Here is a 23,763-nt window from a genome sequence, read left to right as displayed (position 1 = left end):
AGGATGAATTTATAAGTATTTGTATTTTGATGCAGTAAATAAATTAGTACATGGTGCTGAATAAGTCACAGGAGAAGTATAAGGGGGGTGACAGGGTGTTTGCGGAAACTGTATGAATACTGTCTGGGATATTGAAGGTGTGAAAGAAAAGTGTGTAGCTGGCTACAGTCCTACATGCATAGTGGATAGACGTTTGAAACAGTCCATAGAGTAACACTTGGATCACTGCAAAACTACCTGAGTACTGACTGAATCATTAGAGTACTACAAACAGAGTGACTGGGTCAATCTTTTTAAGTTTTTGGGTTCTAGTGCAGTAAATAGATTAGTACGTAGTTGCAAATGAGTCGGTGGAGGTGTGCAATTGAAGTGACAGAGTGTTTATTGGAGTTTATAGATACTGACTGGGAAATTGAAGGCCTGAAAGACAATTGTGTTGGTACTTAGAGGCCTGCATGCATACTGGACAGACATTTGAATCAATCCATGTGCTAAGGCCTGCCTCACTCCATTAGTACTTAGATACTGACTGAATGATTAGACTATTGCAAGAAGCGTGCCTGGGTAAATTCATAAGTGTTTCAGTTGTGGCGCAGTGAATGCATTACTACATGGTGCTGAATAAGTCACTGGAAGAGTGCAAGGGGAGTGACAGGGTGTTTGCCAGAAGTACATGGATACTGACTGGGGAATTCAAGCTGTTAAAGGCAAGTGTATAGTAGGTTAGAAGACTGCATGCATACTGCATAGACATTTGAAGCAGTCCATGTGGTAATGCATGGTTCACTACATGAGTACCTGGGAACTGACTGAATCATTAGACTACTGCCAGGAGAGTGCCTGGGTAAAACTTTTAAGTTTTTCGGTTTTGGCGCAGTGAATAGATTAGTACATGGTACTGGATCAGTCACTGGAGGAGTGCAAGATGAGTGACCGGGTGTTTATTGAAGTATATAGATACTGACTAGTTAATTAAAGAAGTGAAAGACAAGTGTGTTGGTGAATAGACGCCTGCATGCATACTGGACAGACGTTTGAATCAATCCATGTGCTAAGGCCTGCCTCACTCCATTAGCACTTAGGTACTGACTGAATGATTAGACTATTGCAAGAAGAGTGCCTGGGAGAATTTATAAGTGTTTCAGTTTTGGCGCAGTGAATGCATTACTACATGGTGCTGAATAAGTCACTGGAAGAGTGCTAGAAGAGTGACAGGGTGTTTGCTGGAAGTACATGCATACTGACTGGAGAATTCAAGCTGTTAAAGACAAGTGTATAGTAGGTTAGAATTCTGCATGCATACTGGATAGACCTTTGAAGCAGTCCATGTGGTAATGCACAGTTCACTGCGTGAGTACCTGCGTACTGACTGAATCATTAAACTACTGCTAGGAGACTGCCAGGATTAAACTTTTAAGTTTTTCGGTTTTGGGTCAGTGAATAGATTAGTACATGGTACTGGATCAGTCACTGGAGGAGTGCAAGATGAGTGACAGGGTGTTTATTGAAGTATATAGATACTGACTAGTTAATTAAAGAAGTCAAAGACAAGTGTGTAGGTGACTAGAGGCCGGCATGCAAAGTGAATAGATGTTTAAACAGTCCATGAGCTAAGACCTCAGACACTGCATGATTACCTGGGTACTGACTGAATCATTACACTACTGCAAGGAGAGTGCCTGGGTTAATCTTTTTAAGATTTTGTGTTTTGGTGCAGTGAATAGATTACTACATAGTGCCAGATGAGTCACTAGAGGTGTGGAAGTGGACTGAAAGAGTATTTACTGGAGTTTATAGATACTGACTAGTTAATTGAAAAAGTGAAAGACAAATGTGTAGGTGACTAGAGGCCTGCATGCATACTGGACAGACGTTTGAAGCACTCCATGTGCTAAGGTGTTGGTCACTGTATGAGTACATGGGTACTGACTGAATCATTAGAGTACTGCAAGGAGAGGGCCTGGATAAATCTTTTTAAGTTTTTGGGTTTTGGCGCAGTGAATAGATTAGTACATGCTGCTGAACGAGTCACTAGAGGTGTGCAAGGGGAATGACAGGGTGTTTATTGGAGTATATAGATACTGACTGGCCAAATGAAGGTGTGAAAGACAATTCTGTAGGTGGTTAGAGGCCTGCATGCATTTGAAGTAGTCCACGTGGTAAAACCGGGTTCACTACATAAGTACCTGGGTACTGACTGAATCATTAGAGAAGTACAAGGAGAGTGCCTCAGTGAATTTATAAGTGTTTGGCTTTTGGCGCAGTAAATGGATTAGTACATGGTGCTGAATGGGTCACTGGAGAAGTGTAAGGGGAGTGACAGGGTGTTTGCGGAAACTGTATAAATACTGACTGGGATATTGAAGGTGTGAAAGACAAGTGTGTAGGTGGTTAGAGACCTGCATGCATACTAGACAGACATTTGAAGCAGTCCATTATCTAAGGCCTGGGTCACTGCATGAGTACCTGAGTACTGACTGAATCAGTACTGCAAGGAGAGTGCCTGCATGAATCTTTTAAGTTTTTGGGTTTTGGCGCAGTGAATAGATTAGTACATGGTGCTGGATGAATCACTGGAGGTGTGCAAGGGGAGTGACAGGATGTTTATGAGAGTATATAGTTACTGACTGGGCAATTGAAGGTGTGAAAGACAATTCTATTGGTGATTTGAGGCAAGCATGCATAGTGGATAGACGTTTGAAGTAGTCCATGTGCTAAGTCCGGGTTCACTACATAAGTACCTGGGTACTAACTGAATCATTAGAGTACTACAAGGAGAGTGCCTCGGTGAATTTATAAATGGTTGGGTTTTGGTGCAGTCAATGGATTAGTACATGGTGGTGATTGAGTCACTAGAGGAGTGCAAGGAGAGTGGCAGGATGTTTGCTGGAAGTGTATGGATAATGACTGGTGAATCGCAGGTATGAAAGACAAGTGTGTAAATGGTTAGAGGACTACGTGCATAGTGGATAGGGGTTTGAAGCGGTCCATGTGCTAAGGCCTGGTCACTGAATGAGCACTTGGGAACTGACTGAATGATTAGAGTACTGCAAAGACACTGCCTAGGTGAATTTATAATTGTTTGGGTTTTGGCGCACTGAAAGGATTAGCACATGGTGCTGAATGGATCAGTAGAGTAGTACAAAGGCAGTGTCAGGGTGTTTCCTGGAAGTGTATGGATATTGACTGGGGGATTGAAGGTGTGAAAGACAAGTGTGTAGGTTGTTAGAGGACTACGGGCCATATGTAGAAAGCAAATTTGCGATCGCAAACGCTGAAATTCGCCGAATTTCGGCGTTTGCGATCGCAAATTTGCTAAGTGGAATGTAGGAAGGCAAATCTGCATGCAAAATAAGGAATCGCTAAATTTGCGAATCCTTATTTTGCAATTGCATTTAAGGAATCGCAAATTTTGCGATTCCTTAAATGCAATGTAGGAACCTCCAAAAAAGTGCTATTTGGCCTTAAGGAATCGCAAATTACCACCAACTACAGGTTGGTGGTAATTTGCGATTTCTTGTAATAATGCAGTTTTTTGCATTTTTCAAAGTGGAATGTGGTGCACACACATGCCCTTAGGGCATGTATGTGCACCACATGTGCACCCATGCTAATTTCAGGGGTGCAACAGGGTGTCCTATTGACACCCTTGCAACCTTGAAATTGCATTCTCAATTTGCGATTCTCTAATTGAGAATCGCAAATTGAGAATGTCTTCCTATTCATTCCTATGGGCCTTTTAGCCCATAGGAATGCATGGCAAGGTATTCCTTATTTGCGATTCTCAATTAGAGAATCGCAAATAAGGAATGGGTGGGATTCGCAAAAAAAATTGCTAATCCTACCTACATTGCATTTTGCTATTCTCTAATTGCGATTCCTTAAAAATTGCAATTAGAGAATCGCAAAACACAGTCTACCTACATATGGCCCTACATGAATAGTGGATAGGCGTTTGAAGCAGTCCATGTGCTAAGGCCTGGCTCACTGTATGAGTACTTGGGTACTGACTGAATGATTAGAGTACTGCAAGGAGAGTGTCTGGGTGAATTTATAAGTGTTTGGGTTTTGGCGCAGTGAATGGATTAGTACATGGTGCTGAATGGGTCACAAGAGGAGTACAAGGGAAGTGACAGGGTGTTAGCTGCAAGTGTATGGATACTGACTGTGGAATTAAAGGTGTGAAAGAGAACTGTGTAGATGGTTAGAGGACTGCATGCATAGTGGATAAACATTTGAATCAATGCATGTGCTAAGGCCTGCCTCACTCCGTTACTACTTGGATATTAACTGAATGTTTACAGTATTGCAAGGACAGTTCCTGGGTGAATACATAAGCAATGACTACCTTCTAATTCTACCAAAACTTGAGAACAGGAAAGGTTTTTAAGCAGTTATGTGTATGCAAAGATATGAAGTACCCAAATGCTTCTCTCACAGTGGTTCCCAAATGCACACAGACTCACAGTGTGATTCTAGACAAGCAACACTATCCCTAGGAGTTTACCAGAACTCATTCACTACTGTGGAAGGGGTAAGGGGACTGCACACAATCTACATATTTCAGTACTGCAATTAAGTGTCAAAGCCTGACTCATTTTATCAATGCATAAGCTAAATCTGGCTTCTAATGCTACTAAAACTTGACAACATGACCGGTTTTAAAACAGTTATCTGTCAGCAAATACACAATGTTACCAAATGCTTCTCTCACAATCCTTACCCAAATGCACACAGACTCACATTGTGATTTTAGACAAGCAACACTATCCTAGGAGTTTACCAAAACTCATTCATTACTCTGGAAGGGGTAAGGATACTGCACACAATCTACATATTTCAGTCCTGCACTTTAGTGTCAAAGCCTGACTCATTTTATCAATACATAAGCAATGACTGGCTTCTAATGCTACTAAAACTTGACAACATGACAGGTTTTAAAACAGTTATCTGTCAGCAAATACATGATGCTACCAAATGCTTCTCTCACAGTGGTTCCCAAATGCACACAGACTCACAGTGTGATTCTAGACAAGCAACACTATCACTATGAGTTTACCAAAACTCATTCACTATTGTGGAAGGGGTAAGGGGACTGCACACAATCTACATATTTAAGTACTGCACTTTAGTGTCAAAGCCTGACTCATTTTATCAGTGCATAAGCAAAGACTAGCTTTTAATGCTACTAAAACTTGACAACATGACAGGTTTTAAAACAGTTATCTGTCAGCAAATACATGATGTTACCAAATGCTTCTCTCACAATGGTTACCCAAATGCACACAAACTCACAGTGTGATTCTAGACAAGCAACACTATCCCTAGGAGTTTACCAAAACTCATTCACTATTCTGGAAGGGGTAAGGGTACTGCACACAATCTACATATTTCAGTACTGCACTTTAGTGTCAAAGCCTGACTCATTTTATCAATGGATAAGCAAAGACTGGCTTCTAATGCTACTATAACTTGACAACATGACAGGTTTTAAAACAATTATCTGCAAGCAAATACATGATATTACCAAATGCTTCTCTCACAATGCTTACCCAAATACACACAGACTCACAGTGTGATTGTAGACAGCCAACTATCCCTTGAACAAAATACATTTACTAGTCTACAATATCTAAGGTGATTGCACACAATACAGAAAATGTTCTACTAGACATTAGTACCAAAATGTTTCTCTCAAAATGATTCCTAAATGCACACAGACTCACTGTGTGATTCTAGACCAACAACACTATCCCTTGCACTATACCAAAACACATTTTTTAATCTACGAGTACTACATTTTAGTGTAGAAACATGACTCATTTTGCAAATTCATAAACAATGACTGGTTTCTAATTGTACCAAAATATTAAAACAGCACAGTCTGCAAACACATGAAAAACACAAATGCTTATCACATAATGGATTCTACATGTACACACACTGTCAATAAGATTGTAGACAAAAAAGTACTCCCTGCACTTTAGCAGGAGAAACACATTAGTTTGAATAAAATCAAAATAGACCACATACATCCCCTCACAATTAAATAACTCACCTTTCAAGTTGTTTTGTAGATTAAGAAGTATATCAGTCACACACCAGATTTTCTTATACAGAATCTCTGTACTGTGCACCTGTCAGCAAAACCAAAGAATTGCAAAGTTTCCCTCTCATTTTCCACACATATACATGTAAACATCAAATCACATTCTTTCCCAACTAAATTCAAAAGCTAACACACATTTCTATTGGTTAAGCATTTCAACCCTTTCCAAATGACATACATTTGAACCCTACCCCCAATCTGCCTTCTGCCTGTTACCATAGAAACAGGTCATGGAACACTAAACTGAGCACACAGGTCACAAGTTCAGCACACAATGTTGCTAATCAAAACAGCAAGTGTGCTTTACTTTTCAACATATCAGCTTATCATATATAATGTTCCTTTCAATCAGTTTTTGTTAACCAATAAGAATCATGCGTTTAAAAAACAGAAACATGCACCCTACCTTTCAGTGTAGAAGGTTGTCAAACAACCAATGATTTCTTGTCTTTTTTCAAAACTGCATCTTAGCCACCATTTTAGAAAAATCTTACTTTTCAAACTGCCATTTCATTTACAGACACCATCTGAGTGCATCCAGACCTCCCTTCAAGATGCTTAGAGTGTGGATTGTGGGACACAGCTATATTTTCTGGAGCCAAAGGTATGCAGAAAACAAAGGCATTCACAAAGACCTAGGTTTGCCAAATGTAGACATTAAATGGATTGGACAGAGAATGTTAAAGTGGCACCAATTGATGCCATTGGTAAAATCCTTTATGCATATCCAACACCCTGACCTCATAATAGTGCACTGTGGTGGCAATGACCTAGGCACTTTGACTGGGGTAGGTCTGGAAATGCTTATCAAGGACACCTTTGCAGAATTGATTTCACTTTTTCCCAAAACTGCCTTTGTGTATTCTAACATACGCCAAAGGCAGAAATGGAACTGGTCCAATCATTTTTGTCCACAGATTGAGAAAGCTAGGAAACATGTGAATAAATCTGTTTCTGCTTTTCTCCGAGACTATAGAATGGGGTCCATTTACAATAACAATCTGCGCTTTCATAGGCAAGAGATGTATAGGAGAGATGGAGTACACTTTACTGATGAAGGAAACAGAGTCTTCCTCAACAACTTTAGACTCTGTATAGGTACTTACGTATAAGTACCAAAAACTCTCAATGAACACAACGGCTCTTTTTAGAGCCACTCAAGAACGAAACACTTAAGCTTGATGTTTATCTCCCAAAAATTTCAGTTTTTTTTCCTTGGATCCGCGCACCCAACGCGTTAGGAACTGCGCACCCAACACGAGAGAAACCGTGCACCTAACGCGTTAGGATGCGCGACTCCTAATTTTACCGTAAAAAAAAATATAGCCCCTATCACTAATTTTTATTATCCCCGGGGACCCCATCCCCCGGGGTTTATTAAAAAACGTTGGGGACCGTGTGGGGAGCCCCAACGCCCCCACGGTCCCAGCCAGCTCCCAGCATCCTTCGGGAGCCGGCATTGCTTTTCCACATGGGGAGCTGCTGACATGCAGCTCCCCGTGTGGAAAAGCAATATCGTTTGGATTTTGAAAGAGAGAACAGGTTTCCCTGCTCTCTCTTTCAAAATCCAAACAAAGTTTGCTATGGGAGGGTGGGAAACTCCCGCCCTCTCATAGCAAAAAACAGTGTCCTGGGGGTGGGCACCCCAGGACACTGTAGGAGCCGGCCCTGGGGGGTGGCGGTCCCCAGGGCCCTCAAGGGCTCCAGGAGGGGGGCCATGCAGCCCCCCTCCCCCATTCATTTTGAAAGATTTTGCCCCTGGGATTTGGCCCCCCCCGGGGGCTAATTATTAACGAAGTGCGGAAGCCCGCACTTCGGGTTTTTTTTTCCAGCCGGATCCGTGCATTTCAACGTTTTTTTATTTTTTTAAAAAGGGGTCCCCAGGGGATCTTTCTGGGACCCCCTAAGCAACACTAGAGGGTCAGAGTATTTCTACCCTGCCCCCTTTACATCTTTCCCACACTTATTTCCCTTACTTAATCAGCCTCGCTTCTACCGAGGCACAAAATGGCTGCCAACAGTTCCTGGTTTCGAATTTAGACAGACACTTGACAGCCAATTAGCATTCAGTGCGTGATCGGGAGGGTGCGCGCTCGGTTCACAGAGGGTGCGCTCAGGGTGCGCATAGGGTGCGCGGATCCTCCGAGGCCATAGATATATCTATCTTTTTTACTCTAATTTTCTCAGGAACTACTGAACGGATTTACACCATTTATGCAAAAGGCATAAGTCTGAACTAAGGACTACCTCTTTGCCAAATTTGGTGTAATTCCGTTCAGCAGTTTGGGATGTAGCTGCGTCAACAGGTCCTATGGGAAATTGCATGGGGAAAACATGTTTTGGGACCCCCCTTTTTTCTCAGCCCCAGCTTGACGAATCACCACGAAACTTTCAGGACAGGAGCAGAAGGGAGCTGGCCAAAAGTTTGGAAAATTTCACAAAGATTCGTCAACCGGCGCCAGACTTATTGGGAATAGAATGTTGCGGATTTCCTATGGAAAATAGGTCCTAACTATAACTACCTACTGGCGACCGCCAGTAGGTAATATATAGATAATATATATAGATATATAGATAGATAGATAGATAGATAGATAGATAGATAGATAGATAGATAGATAGATAGATAGATAGATAGATAGATAGATAGATAGATAGATAGATAGATAGATAGATAGATATATTCTATTGATTTCTATTTTTGCTGTAGTCAGTAACAGTAATTAAGTAGGAGTTATTCTACTATACGTATATAATCTCTTCCCATTTTTGGGGCATTTGGGGGATTATCTAAATGTTATACAGATGTATGTGCAATCATTATGAAAGAGAGTGGTCTGTGCTGGATTCAATGGGGACTAGAGCAAGTCTTTAAATGTAGTATTGATATGTATATGGTCTGTGTGGATTGTTAGGGAGTTAGTTGAATTCTGTGAGTGCTGCACATGCATGGCTCTACAAATATTATAGAGATAGGCATGTGTCCCGAGTTTAAAAACTAAGAATATGTTACCGCGTTTCGCTGCTCAACGATGTTTTTGTAATGTAATTAAGAAAATGTTAATAAACATATTTAAAAAAAAAAAAAGAATAACTTAATGTTTACTCCTCTCAACCCCAGATTTTTTTAATGTTGTTGAAATATACAAAAGCATAGGTGATTTTGGTGGCATCTATGTTTGTATAGCTAATGTGGCATTTTATGTAAATGTTGTTATTTATACATCAAATCATTTATTGCAGCAGGAGGCTTAGCAAAATTAATAACAGTCACAAGTTAATAAAGTGGATATAAATAAAAATATAAAATAAAAAACCTAAGAAAATTCTGTATTGTAGAGGCTATATAATATGGAAATATATATCCCTTCAGTGTGCGTGGAATATGGAAAAGGGAACACATGGATGCACACAATAATCACTAACTATGTTTACATAGCTGGGCTGCTCATGTGGTTTGTACAGATGTGTTTTTTTGTTCAAAGAGTGTTTGAATCCGTAATTAATGAGCAGGTGTCCAAATGTGATGACATTCGATTTGGCAAACTGATAAATAAGGAGATGTGCATTTACTTATTTTTTTGAAAACATTGTGTGATGTTTGCACAGCTGTTATGGAAGAGTGGATCATGTGATGCATCTGTTGCTACATATATGGGTGTAGGGCGAGGGTTTAGAGATAGGGAATAGGTTATATATTTGGTTCTTTCTTCCATGTGGAACCAGTGTTGGATTTGGTGGTATATTCAGATCTTGAATGGATGTGCATTTGTTTTTGCTGTTCGACACATATTCAATTATCAATATATTTACAAAATATGTTTGTGTTTGACTTTGGACAACACTGTGTATGTCCTGTCCCTTGGATATGACCCTAGTGGGACATTCTGCATACACACGAAATTATACAGAAATAAATACGCAATTTAAGCTCCCTATAATTGAATATGATTGGATGATTATTTACCATATTGTTTTTTTACAGAGTTTTATATAGCGCAAACTTGACCCAAATCGGGTATCAGAGCGCTTTACATAGCACCAGTTACGTTACATGAGGACACACAACTATATCATTTGAACTGCACTTTCTGTCCCAGTGGAATATTGGGTAAAAATGGTTTCAAAAGGTAATTAATTATTTCACTTTTGGTGTGTTCTATAGATGACATATTTTACAGTGTTAATACTATAACCCTGAAAATTGTGCTTTAATATGTAAAATCCTTGACATGTGTTCACCATACTTCACAAACACAAGCATTTGAAATTCAGAAGTGCATTTGAAATGTAACGGATTACAAGTGAGTGACTGAAGTCAGAGGCAAACAGGAAACTGACATCTATAAAGCTCACAGAACAAATAAGGTTTAAGTGACTTGCAGCGCCTTCCATGATTAACGATTTGATGGAGGAATAACAAAAGACTTTTCCAAATCTGAATGGTCAGAACAGAAAAAGACCAACCAACTGTAAGGGGCCACCTAAAGTGGGGGACTGTGTAGGGAAAAAGGGAGCCAAATCAAAGAAAGTGAGGTAAAGGAGGGTAACTGCACATAACACATAGATTGGATAAATGTAGATCCCTGATCATAGAAGGGCAAACTAGCTGGTTGTGCAGCTTTTTGGTCGTGTAGCTTTGAGAGTAGCCTGCAGCACCAAAGGTAACCAGTGGAGGGACTGGGAGGCATCAGAGACATATTCAAATTTACAGAGATTGAAAACCAGCCTAAGAGCCATGACCTGGATTAACTGGAGCCTCTCTCTGTCCCAGACATATGACTCCCATTGCACCCACTGGATTAAGTTGATCTCAACAGAATGGTAGCTCCAACTCCAGGGACTTGCAGATGCTGTAGAATACAAAAAAGGGTCCACCACAATAGCCTCATTTGAAAAAATACAAGGAGGTCACAGGGCTCTCTTTCTCCACTAAGGTCATCAATTAATGAAAACAGAATTCATGATTTATTGGCCATGGGATTCGAGGGGGGACAGTCGATATCACTACGGCAGAAGGGATGTGCACATCATTCATATTGTGCTTCAACTTGCTTATACTCATCTAGGACTGTATGACCAAAAGGCAAGAACACAGGTCAGGCTAAAGCTCTGAGAGAGGTTGAGAGCATAGGAAGAGCGGATGTTATTGTTGTAATAAAAAAATGAATGCCAATCCATCTAGTGATGACCCCAAATAGATGCTTGTAAATGTTGACTAAGATGAGCCAGAAAGTGAAGTTCTGTGGGACACCACCAAAAAGACAAGATTGCCTGGATTGAAAAGCATCAAAAACAGACTCAGACCAGAAAGGATGGAGGGAAACTAAAACAGAGCCACTCTACACATACCCACTGCTGCCAGCCAGTGAATCGGGTTGGAATCCCACACAATGTCAGAGGTAGAAGTAAGATGTAGGAGAATGAGAACCGCTGGGTAAGCAGCAATCAAGCTTACGCGGAGAATTGTGATCAAGGAGGTTTCAGCCACATACCTGGGTGCAAGCCAAAGCTGAGAAAAGTCCAGTAAATTGGCCCCATAAACGTGGTTCAATAACCAGCAGGCCATGTACTTTCCACCTATCTTAGGTTTGGCAAGGAACAGTAAGGTATTCCAATAGGTAGCCTCTACACTCACCTCCAAAGTGGGCTTTTTGTGCAAGGGCTTAACCAACAACTTCTTCCTGCTATCAAAAATAAGGTGGTAATGTCTGGACCAACAGAAGGAACAAGGGCTTTAGGTTCTGACAAGAGTATTGCAGGTCTGGGGACCCAGACCTTAATACTGAAAAAAGAGCAGCTACTTCATGCTTTGAGATAACTGGGAGGATTTTCTGGAATGGGGTCTGTAGGGTCTCTGGTAGCTTATCATCAGGAGAATGCTAAGTCCACAGATTCACTGCTCTCATATATATATGCTGGATTCAATGTAATCAGACAGCCCTTGTGAAGAAGATATCATATTAGACTAACCAGGATATTTCTCCTTCGCAGATAATCAACCTCTGAGGAGCTCGACGTGACAAGTTTCATTGCCCTAAATTGTGGATTTCGTTGAAAAACAAATCCTAAAGTTATTGGTGAAAGATGAATTTTCAATTCCATATGCATTGTTCCTTGTCACATGAGGAAAATATATATGAACTGGTGAGCAAGCCTTGCAAGATTTACTTAAGGCTCTTCAGTACATTCTTGTTAAGGTACAAGTGCTTTCATTTTTCATCTAATGCAGAGAAGTGGGTTTATATATACATACTTAATGGAGTTTATTCTTACCCCGCATCTGAACTGTTACCACAAAGAATAGGATCCTTGGCGCCTTCCAACTTATAAAACCGACCTGAAAAACAAAAACATAGTTCAGTCAATTATAAAACAGAAACATATTCAGCAATCACTTCGCCAAGTTACTTTTGTATAATAAACAAACTATGTAGTTACTTCAGAAAATGAACATACTGTCTGGTGTTTATTGCACATATATTTAAATACATCTATAGATAGACTTAGCTAACTGGCAAGACCTCATGCCAGCTCAGGACAACCCACACAACACATAACACAGTCAGAGTAAGTTTGAGTTGGCCGTCTTCAGCCATTGGTTTGTTAGGATGAGATCCCTTCAGGCACTAGCTTGATGGGCTGCCAGTCATATTTTAGATCAACCTAAGCCATTTTGCAGATCTGTGCATTTGTTGGCGCATTTGCAGCTAAAATTAGTGATGTGGTAAAAGTACTCCATTAATGGATTTGGTGCTTGTCTCACCTTCCTCTCTTCATGCTGCCTTTCTGTAGCTTCCCTCTTCCTCACCCCACAGACCTCTGTATCTCCCTACACGTTGCTGCTGCCTGGCGCTCATTTGTATGTAGAGCACCAGGCGGCAGCTACATGATGCAGTTGCTGGGGATGGCAAGGGATCATTCTCTACCAGCAGCCTTTAGTCTCCATTAAAGAAATAACCCTTCAGCGCCCCTGTCAATCACAACATTACATGATAGTTCTGTTGCCAAATTGGACTTTTATTTGCACAAGTAGGTGGCATTTTTTCCATTTGTTCACGATAAAACTCATTTGGATGACTTTCAAAAGTTAAGCTTGAATGAGCCTCTGTGCGTGTTGTGTAGGCCAGATGCAGTTTGCTCGGTTGCAGGTGGGATGAGAACTCAATGAGTGGCCAAGACAGCCATACAAACGGGAGTCAGTGTGATTTATGCATGTATGTCACATTAAAAAACCGAATGTACTACTTCTGAAGTACTGTAGGCCCCTGGCCATGTCCGTTCTTGATGATTGTGTCACCGGGTGCTGGCATGGTCAGCACTTTTCGAAGTATGAGAAAACACAACCAATGATGTTTGCCTGTCTGCCCCGGGTACCAGTCTGTATTGTCCACAGTGTTTTGATTCTGGGTGCAGCCCCATTGAGCCATGCTTAGTTTCACACATGACAGTGAGAGGCATTGGCAGGAAGCAGTGGGCTTCTACTACTGCCAGAGGGCTCTCTGGAGCCCAGGACATTGCTTTGTACTGGGGACTAGTCTAGAGTGTTCATGTTAAGAATACATCGGTGAGCCAGCAAGTCCGCCTGTATCCAGTGGAGTACACCTGTGACATCCACTTGATACAGCCGATCTCATCGAGTAGTGAATCATTAACAAACTGCTATTGACACAGTTCCAGTTGCAAATTGGAACTGGTAAACTTGAATGCTGATGTTTATTGATATGTTTCGCTTGCAATTACTGACTTTACTTAACCAGTTGAACACAGCTTGTTAATCCAGCTTGACAATGGAATTCAATGTCCAAAACCCTGTCTGCAAGTGTAAAACCCTTATAAACTAACACTTTTCACTTAAAAGCTACGCTGTGGATCCAACATGCTTTGCTTTAAAGTGACAAAGCATGAGAACAGCATTTATGCAGGCTGGTGTTTGCATGCATGAGCACATTAAAGCTTAGCCAATTAATGTTTACAATATGTGAGGAGCAAAGGACACAAAGTACATTTTGTGAATAATGTACTTTTGAAGACTATTCAAATTAGGTTTGATCCAGCATGTGCCTAGCACTAATGCGACTGATACTTTCACAAATGAGAAAAGGTTAAATACAGGATTTGGAAGAAGCCCATACTGTAAATGAAATCAGCCAGCAGAATTTCCTCCACCACTCTAATTCTATAGTGAACTAAATACAACTCTTGAAATCTCCTCTGGATTTAACACTGCCTCCAGCAATCCAAGGAATTTCTTTTCGCAGCCAAATAAATCAGACCCTCTCTAAGATTTTTTGTTTTTGCAAAATGAAAGATATTTCTTGTTTTTGCAAAATGAAAGCGATGGATCAGCTAGATGAGCTCTGTGCCCTTTTCTGCTACACTGTCAATTTCAATGAATCTATTCATGTGGATCAAAGAGATGAAAATAGCAATTGTTCACACCCCTGAAATTGGATGTTCTTTTATGACTTTAATACACATGCTCAATAATTCGCAATGCGAGGCTTCTGAAAACCACAATGATTTACCGTGATTCAAGCAAACAACGCAAAGGATTATACACAAAGAAATCGATTTCCTCAGAGCGTGTTTGTTTTGTAGGAAAACTGAGGTGTTTCTTGGGGCAAACATTTTTTTGATTTAGGTCTGAAGTGCTCTTTTGATAAGGAGTTAAATTAAGGCCATAGACCAGAATTTACAATACATTCATACATCAGATTTATGCATAATTTGTAATTTATTAACTTTTGCTATTCACAGATTTACAGAGATACTGCAAAATCCTCCATGCCCAATCCAGTGGTTCTCCGCATCAATAATAATCCCAAGAACATGCATGGTGGAAATGTGCAAAAGCACATTCTTTCTTATAATGATATTTTCCACAAGAAATTTTGTGTACTCTTTCCTCCCCACTACTAATTTTACTACAGTTTTTTTAGTAAATATGCAGGTATTTCCAGGATTGGCAACTAGCTGCAAAGTGTTTATGAATACACTGCCAATTACGTATACATTTGTGGGTGATCACCATCCTTAGCAGAATCTTTTCCCAGATAACTCCTCATTCTTGCCTCTACACTTACGAGGATGAAAACCTGCCATACTGGGGGGTTGTCTGAGTAGCAGAACTGACCTACAGGTGCAATTGTCCAATGAATACTGATTATGCGAATCAAGCAATTTCAATCTGCAGATTGGTCTTTCCTGGTAGTAGGTTCATTTTACTCACACACAAAACACGTGAATCATGGAAACAGATCATTTCAGAGACAGAGACATTTTGGACCATAGGATGAATTGCTAAATATGTTTATGTAGATTTGACATCACTTGATACAGTGAGACGTTTTTGATTGAATGTGGGCATGTTTAGGGGCAACGGATTCACGCAACTATGTAGCATATCCTGCTTTGAACTGACTAAAAGGAGACAAACAATGCCTTATAAAATCACTTAGTATAGGATTCAATCCATAAATAGGGGATTTATGTGACTGACAACGTAACCCATCCTCTGCAAAGCTAATGTCTGCACAATAATAACATTGTGTATGTATCAAATAGATACAATGTTAAACGATGGATTCCTTTGCAATTAAATGCAGGTATTGTAAAAAGTCAAATTGTCTGCTCATCTTTCCAAATTTCTTCATGGTATTTAGACTTCGAAATGGTGGCAAAAAATCTCAATGGTTTTCTGCAGTGACGCGCCGCCTTTCCCCTAACACCTCTATAAAAAGTGCTTCCATATTGAGCAGGAAAGAAAAGCACCATGAGAACGCTTCACACTTACAAATCTTCTGATGGTAGACTTCCCGTTAACATTTGCAGAGTTTTGTGCATTTTTTCATGCTCTGCAAATTGCAATTGGAGCATGCATGCAAACCTACGCAAATGGATAGAATAGACAATATATGCCATGTTCACTACAGACACTTCAGGAGGCTGTCTGAATGGAGAACAATCAACTGGAGTGTGTGCAACAAACACACACTTTTATCTCATCCTATACTATGGGGAAAATATGTGTCTATCTACAGAATTCCCGTTTCCTATACCCCCATACTGGATGCGCCATTTAATTTACAACTATAACGAAGCCATTGATTCAAACTGATTATTAATATTCACAAACAAGTGAGTTTGTATGTGTTCAACAAAGAGCAAAAGACTATTTTGTCTTTATCATTGTATCTGAAGACGGTTAGCTGTAGCTAAGTGTAAGCAGGAGTATAAAAAAGATGCTGGAGGTAAATAGGGCCAGGTACGTGAAGAGCTCTGTAACATATGGAAAAAGCCTTGAAATGGACCGTTTAGCCGCTGGTGACCTATGTAGAAAAAAGAAACCTGAAACAGATGCAAAGGATGGCATGCCTAGAACGAGATGAGCTGCTATGATTTGAACAGGTTACACAATCCGTGGCACATAGACTGGAAGTCCAGGCTAAAGGGGGTTACAATAATCCAACCTGGGTGATAATGCCTGGACCACCATTTTACGGCTCTCTGCTTGAAGCGAAGGAACAAATCTTTCAGGATCAGCAGAAGAAAAAAATCAAGTAGAAAGCACCATGGGAATCTGAGCCCAGAATGACAGCATGGAGCAGAGGATACAGGGACTGCAGGTAAGTAGACTTGCTCAGCCACAATATGGGTGACCATGGGAGGTGGCCCATAAAAGATCAGTACCTCAGTTTTGTTACCGTTCAGCGTCAGAGAGTAATGCCTCATCCATGAGAAAACTGATGATATACAGACTATAAATCTAAATGATGTATTTCCCAGAACGCTGCTGAAAGATGTGACAATCTGAGTTTCATCTGTGTGAGAAGAGAGAAGAAGAAGGAATGTCTAAGAGAGATCAAATGGGTAGTTTACAGATTAAACAAGGTGGGACTTAGGGAAGAACAATGAGTTACTCCGGAGGGCAATGGCTTGAAACTAGAATGAAACGAGGGATATTAACAGTCTGTGACATGTTTGACAAGAAAGATATGAACTAGGTTAGTGCACCATCAAGGATTCTCTACCTCCATGATCCAGAGTACCAAAGTTCTTCAGTAGCAGTCGGCAAAGCAGTTTCAGTCTCAAAAAGATGGAAACAAGAATTAACTATGTAATAATTGTTATTCTCCTTTTTTGCAAGCTTTTATGAAAATGGAATCAAAGTTTTAATAGAGGAGGGAGGCCCTTGTACCCTAGCAGAAGTGAAAAGGCTGCATTTGAATAGCACACTGGTGGGTGTTATAGACATGACTCCAATCTCAGTCCCAGGACAGGAGTCAAATTAAAATATAAGCTGATGATTTTTATCATGTCCTAAAAAAAAAAAAACAAATCAGAGAGGGAGTCACACAAGTTCTGAGAAGATTTAAACTTCGTCACCATGGCCTTTGGGCTGCGTATTACTTGAACAATGTTAAAGAATTACTTAGTGAAATTGCCTTCAGACTCAAATCTAACTGCATAATACAAGGAGAGAGTTTTGCTCTGATGATTTTGGAGAGCTGACTTTTAGAAAGCTATAGCATTAGGACTGTATTCACATCTCTGTGCCCTCTGCAGTGCTTTACATCTACATGTATGCACTACAATATCATGAGAGAACCAGGACGAGGAAGGGTGAGTTTCATTACTTATCTCATCAGAAGAGACCTTGACCCACTGACAGTAAACTCTATTATCAATATCAATATACAATGAAAATAGAAGATAGATAATTTTTCAATAAGGACATTCTGAGGTTTTTCAGGAGTGAACCTTTGCCCAAGGGATAAGTTAGATCAGAGAATAATTCACTACATTTCTGTCTATAGATTTGCAAGACAGGGAGATGTAAATGCAGAAGTGATCAGTCCATGTGGGTGGAACAGGTTTAGAAATGTGGTGAATTTATAAAATAAAAACACCAAATCAAACATATGGCCTGTAATATAGATAGACATCATAGGAAGATGTTTAAGATCTAGCAGGTCCGGACAATTCAGTAAATCAGCTGACAGGTCTCATGCGTTGAAGTCCCTGGGTTGCAGTGTTGTCCAGCCCGCAGCAGCCCTCGCTCTTGTACTGAACAGGTGGTACACGAGGCATGAGAACACACTGGAAGATTCAGGCGAGCCGCCACATTTGCTCTCTAAAACACCTTTCTTATGGCGGTGCGCCCCCAATATCATCTCCCGTGCCCGCATTCTTCTCCATGGGGAGTCAGCTGGGAGTACGGTGTCAGCGTCTCCATGTTCTTCCTGGTCCTTCTTCCCAGAATTCTCTGGGAAATAATTCGGGATATTTGGGAAACCCAATCAAAGATGGCAAGCCCTCATGCTTATAGCTCCGTTTCCCAATCCATCATGGTGACTTGCAACTTCCTGGGAGGTTCTTCCTGCCCCTGTAGCATATAGGGTCTCTTATTCTTTTGACCTTGTGATGCAACACTTCTTCGATCCAGGGAGGGTGTTTCCTCACTCCTGTTTCTTCCTGCGTTCTTGCAAGGTGGATTCTGTCCTTCTTTCTGCGTCTCCATCTGGTCTCCTCTTAGTTGTGTTATTCCTTGGTTCCATACTACCTGTAGTTGCTGCCATAAGGAAGTTTTTGCCTCAGGGCCTTTTCCTCATCTGGGGCTCCTTCTGGAAGGCACAATCTACTTAGATGCTTTCCAGTGTCAGCAGCATTGTGGCTACCAGAAGGGGTTGCCCCTACTCGGGCAGACCAGGACTGTAAAAACTTGGGCTTCACGGGAAATTTGCAGTCGGAGGTTGACTTCTGAATGCCCAATGTCAAAAAGACCTGACACCATGAGCATCAAGGTGCTAGTGTACCACAAAAACAAAGGTAGCTCAAAGAGGGAAAGTCAGCACCAAAGCTGGAACAAGGGCTGGGGATGGTAAATCAAGATTGCTGCAAAGGACACCAAATGAAAGGCATCGATATGAAAGGATAGACGTTTGTCAAAAGTGATTCATTGATGAGCAATTTACACTATGGAAAGAACCTATTGCTAGAGTTGCCTGAAAAATAATTGTGCATCTTCCTCCTGGCTTATGTTTCTAATTTTGGGGTAGAATTATAGAGCCAAATGGGGTGCTAGACTGTTATGACAGACCGAAAGGGTTCTGTGAGAGGTAACTTTATCACAAAAAATGCAGTTTATCAGTTGACAAGCTTGTGGACATCCAGATTATGCTGTGCTGGTGAACATGTATTAATAAGCAAACAGTCAAGCATTAACTACATACAAATGGAGATAGGAGACCTAAATAAAATGGCTGTCACACCTGCATGCTACTGGGAAAAATGTGTTTGCATGGCAGAGTCAGGAGCAGCATCCCCAGCCACCTGTATTGATAGGGAACAGAGACATCAGAACTAACCTTATCAGATGTACAAAGGGTGAGAAAAGATTGTCTGGAGTAACGGATGCAAACTGGTGCTTGGTGCTGATGAGGAATGGGTGGACACAAAGGGCTTCCCTGAGGCGCACATAAGGCACATTAGCAGTGAGCCGGGTGTGTGCATCCACTGCCTTGAAATCAGATCCTCATAAAGTCCTAGGTAGTGGGAGGCACTGCGAGTGGGCTTGGTGAGTGGGGCTAATCTCCCAGGCAACCAGACACAGGATGCACTGACACAAAGCTGAAGTTCAAATCTTGTATGACCAAAACATTAACCAATTAGATGAAGTGTTCAAAGCTCAAAACTTTGAAGAAATGAAATGAAAAAAGGAGCCGCATTAAAAGAGAAAGGTCAGATATGGGTCTATAAATTATACTAACGCTGGACAACAGTAGTTACAGGTAGTCCAGATTCACATGTATGAATTATGGCTGAAATGCAGTTAAGTAATGTACTAGTAGGCTGGGATGAGGCTTAACTTTTGTGAAAACACTTGCAGCACTGACTAGTGTCAACTGCAATTCCTGGCAATTTTGTTAAGGTGTGAGTAGTTTTCCACTTTGAAACCTTGCAAACATCTGTGACAAAAACATTTGCAGTAGTGTCCTAGCATCTAGTAGAATGAGAATCTGACCTCTTATGAAGAGGTCTTCAAGCTTTATAATGAGAAACATGAATAGATGCGAATATTCGGCAAATAATTAGTCTTCCGATTATCTTATTCATAGTTTGAAGAATTATTTTTGGGCAGTGGTAAGCTGTGGCAAAAATGTAGGCAAAACAATATTGGTTTAGATCAAATGATGTAGGTATTGTTGGCATTAAGAACACATTTGCTTTGAGGATATTCTTGCCCTTGAAAACTATGAAGTACAGTTCTCTATTAGTAAACACCTGAACAACCCCAAAATGTCTTGTTGAGGTTACTGTAGAAGGGGGGGAATCTTCCAGGAAATAGATCGGAGAGAAGCCCTATGACTAGGGTTCTATGAAGGACTCATCAATTCTCTGAGGATCTAATTAAACCTTCAGGGAAGAGCAAGTTTAATTACGTGAAGAACTATTCTTAACAGAACTCTTAATACTATATTTAAAAATTATTTTTAGAAGATCGATTGATTTGGGTGTCTCAAGTAACCAGAGTAATTGCTACATGAGCTACAATGAGCAGTATTTGAATCCACCTTCTGCTAAATGTAATGGATAGGGAAGAATTTTGTGCAGACTAAGGATGGTGTGTTATGCACATACAGAATCTCTCTTGTGCATACATCTTTGAAGTAACATGTGCAATGGCTGCTTGGAAAATCATCTGCTTACCGCCCTCAGCAGTCCTCGCAATGCAGATTGCACCACTTCCACGCTCACCAGCGCCAAGACGCCATGGCAATCGAGCACTTTATAAACTTATATCCTATCCTATCCTATCCTCAGGTATCTGTTGAGTCCTAAACCCTAACTTCTCAACAGTATTGTTGTCAGCTGAAGCCATGTAGGATCTTGGCACAAGATCTACCTTTGCTCTCTCGCAAACAAATTAGGGTACATTTTGAATGATATAGGTATCACCTAAGTGTATATTCTTGTTTTTTGGATCTCCTCATTGCATTTATTTATAAATATGCATGCAATGCTTTGATATAGGATGATAGTGCATAAACAGCTCATATGTATTTATGCATTATGATTTAGAGTACAATAGGTTTAGGCAAATGTATGGTGAAGATTTAAATTTGACATCACCCACCTAAAGGTCTATCCTTTTCATAATGATATCAAGAACAGTAAATAAGCTGTTTTACGGGGGAGAGCATCTTTAAATTCCAGAGCGAGCATTGAGGCGATAGACACTTTGCTGAAGGTCATGAACCGATGCTGCTGGTTGTTCCCTGTCTGATTCCCAGGACCACGCTCAATATCTTAGAGACAAACACTGTACTTGCTTTCTAGGATGTAAATTGAAAAATATTGATTAAGAAATAAGAGAGAGATATGTGTGTTAAAAGACCATCTAGGAAACTTGTTTTAAAGCACTTTTGGTGCTGATGCATATATAATCTAGTGGCTAAAGAAGAAAGGATTCCTTGACACTATCAAAGGCTTGATTTAATCAGTGATTTCAGCTAATGTGAATTATTTGATATGATGCCAATTTTTATAATCTATTCCTCTTTTGCATTTTTTCTATTCACTATTATTTTTATTTCAGAAATAATGCTGCATCATATAAAATGCACTAGAACTGAGCTGAATTATTTTATAAAATATTCTAAAATATTCAGTGTGTATCCTTGTGTGTTTTCATTTATGGATGAAAGGGCTCCGGAATTCACTAATGGGTTGTCCAATACACAATATCTCAAGCTAAATCGTCGGAAATGTGTGGGTACAGTCTGTCTGTCTTCCAGGCTCAATTCAGTATGGTGCTCTGAATCTGTGCTTGCCAGACTATGTGGACTGTAGTGAGAAAAAAATGTGTACATGTTCACCAAAAATGTACATACATAAGTCATCTAGATTTGACTGGCATATGCCAGCGTCACTACGATTATGGAGCTTTACTCTGTATTTAACTTCTGTTTTAGATAAGGAACCCGGTGAATGGAAAGAAAAGCATATCTAAGTTTAGAGTTAACACAAGTACTGGATACAACCACCTGCTTGGAAAGAGTGACCACTTCACACCCCACTGATGGAGAGCTAGCATTTGTTGGTTGTTCTCCAGCTATCATTGTGGAAGGTTGTCTTGTTATTCCAGAGGACATACACCACATTATAGTCGAGATCTGGTATATGGCTAACTGAAAATTAAGTGCGTTTGAGGTCAGAGCCACAGAGGTTGATCACTTTTTGACAGATAGGGAGAGTTTATGCTTACGTGATAAGTGTATATATTCTGATTTTTGCAATCCCTTCAAGAGCGAAGAAAACTTTCAGAACTAGGCACACATCCTTGACTGCCACAAATGTTTGTGTACATTTCTTTCCTTCTGTTATCAGTGGTCCTATGCTTGAAAATCTTGAAGGTATATTGCCAACCTCTTTAGGATTGTGCCTGTTGTTATGAAGAACTGTCCCTTAAAAACATACTTTTTGAATCGTCAGTACTGTAGTAACTTTCAAGGTCAATGTGGAATTAAAATAATGTCAGTCAGGCTCCTCTTTTCTTGTATGATGCACATGCACAAACACCACTTGAGGAATATGAAACTGCACAATAACATGCAACTTAGCAACACCGTGGATTTATTAATTGAGCAGCGCATCTGTGATGCCCAGTCTACATCAGCTGCATGATTCTGACACCAGTTCTCTAGGTGCATAGACTCTGGTGTTATCTGTCGTTATTTCAGCCCCTAAAAAGGTCATTGTCTTGGTCAGAGTGAGGGCTGACTTATTCACATTTAGGGTTATACCCAGACTCTGCATCACCCATTGTAAAATTAGCTTTGTTGGCTTCTGGGAAAGATGGTTCCCTCATCCACCTGGTGTTTTAGTTATGAATAACTATGACTCACTGATCATCAAAGAGATGTAACCAGTGGAGAAATGTATTTTGTAAAGATGAAAGTTAATGATTTCAGGATGAAGGGCAGAACTTTGAACGTAACATAGACACTGAATAATTTTGGGTGATTGGGAACATTAACAAGGTGGAACGTACGTCCATGACAAAATAAGATACATTCAATAGGGGAGTGTCAGGAAACAAAGCAGTGAGAGCTCACTGGAGGCTTGTTGGTTTGCTGGTAGCTTACCGGGTAGGGTGCTGAAGATAGCTCGCAATCTCTTCCAGCCTTGGCCGGCGCCCTTTTCAGCACTTGCTCTGCCCGACCCGCCTCCTGACCCACCAGACCCGATCCGCTTAGCCTCTCCGGTCAGCCAACAGCTGATTGTCATTTGGAGCCAGCAGCTTATAGCTGCATATTACTGAGCGGGGGATCACGAAGGCAGTGCATGGCACGCAATATGCCACAGGCTCTCTGTGCAGTGCGGAGTCAGCCGTCGGTAGGCCGATGTGGCTTGCACCTGAAAGAGAAGCTTACACGCCCACACACCCTCAACCCCTGTTCACCTTCATTGGTCCCGCTAGCCCGACTCGGGAGTTGGAGCAGGACAGGTTCAGCAGTGGCACAGAGTCACACACGCTGAGAGTAACGCGGTGTGGGATACGAGAGGCAAGATTGAGTGTGAAGGGGAACGAGTCTTAGCCCCAAGTTCGCCGCTGTCACATTGGTTGCTACTGGTGGTGCTGGATAATT

The 23,763-nt window shown here is 40.8% G+C and overlaps 1 protein-coding gene across 3 annotated transcripts in view; it reads right to left on the bottom strand.

Annotated features, from left to right (window-relative positions):
- LOC146861238 (sodium channel protein type 2 subunit alpha-like) overlaps positions 1-23,763 on the bottom strand; it is a 544,972-nt gene that overhangs the window by 250,680 nt on the left and 270,529 nt on the right. For all 3 annotated transcript variants that reach the window (XM_085645392.1, XM_085645389.1, XM_085645390.1), the window contains one exon: positions 12,386-12,449. In XM_085645392.1, the coding sequence (XP_085501518.1) occupies positions 12,386-12,449 (64 nt within the window). The remainder of the gene's footprint in view (positions 1-12,385; positions 12,450-23,763) is intronic.

This window comes from Triturus cristatus, chromosome 3_1, assembly GCF_964204655.1.
Source record: "Triturus cristatus chromosome 3_1, aTriCri1.1, whole genome shotgun sequence".
NCBI lineage: Eukaryota > Metazoa > Chordata > Amphibia > Caudata > Salamandridae > Triturus > Triturus cristatus.
This window is presented reverse-complemented; position numbering and strand designations above follow the sequence as displayed.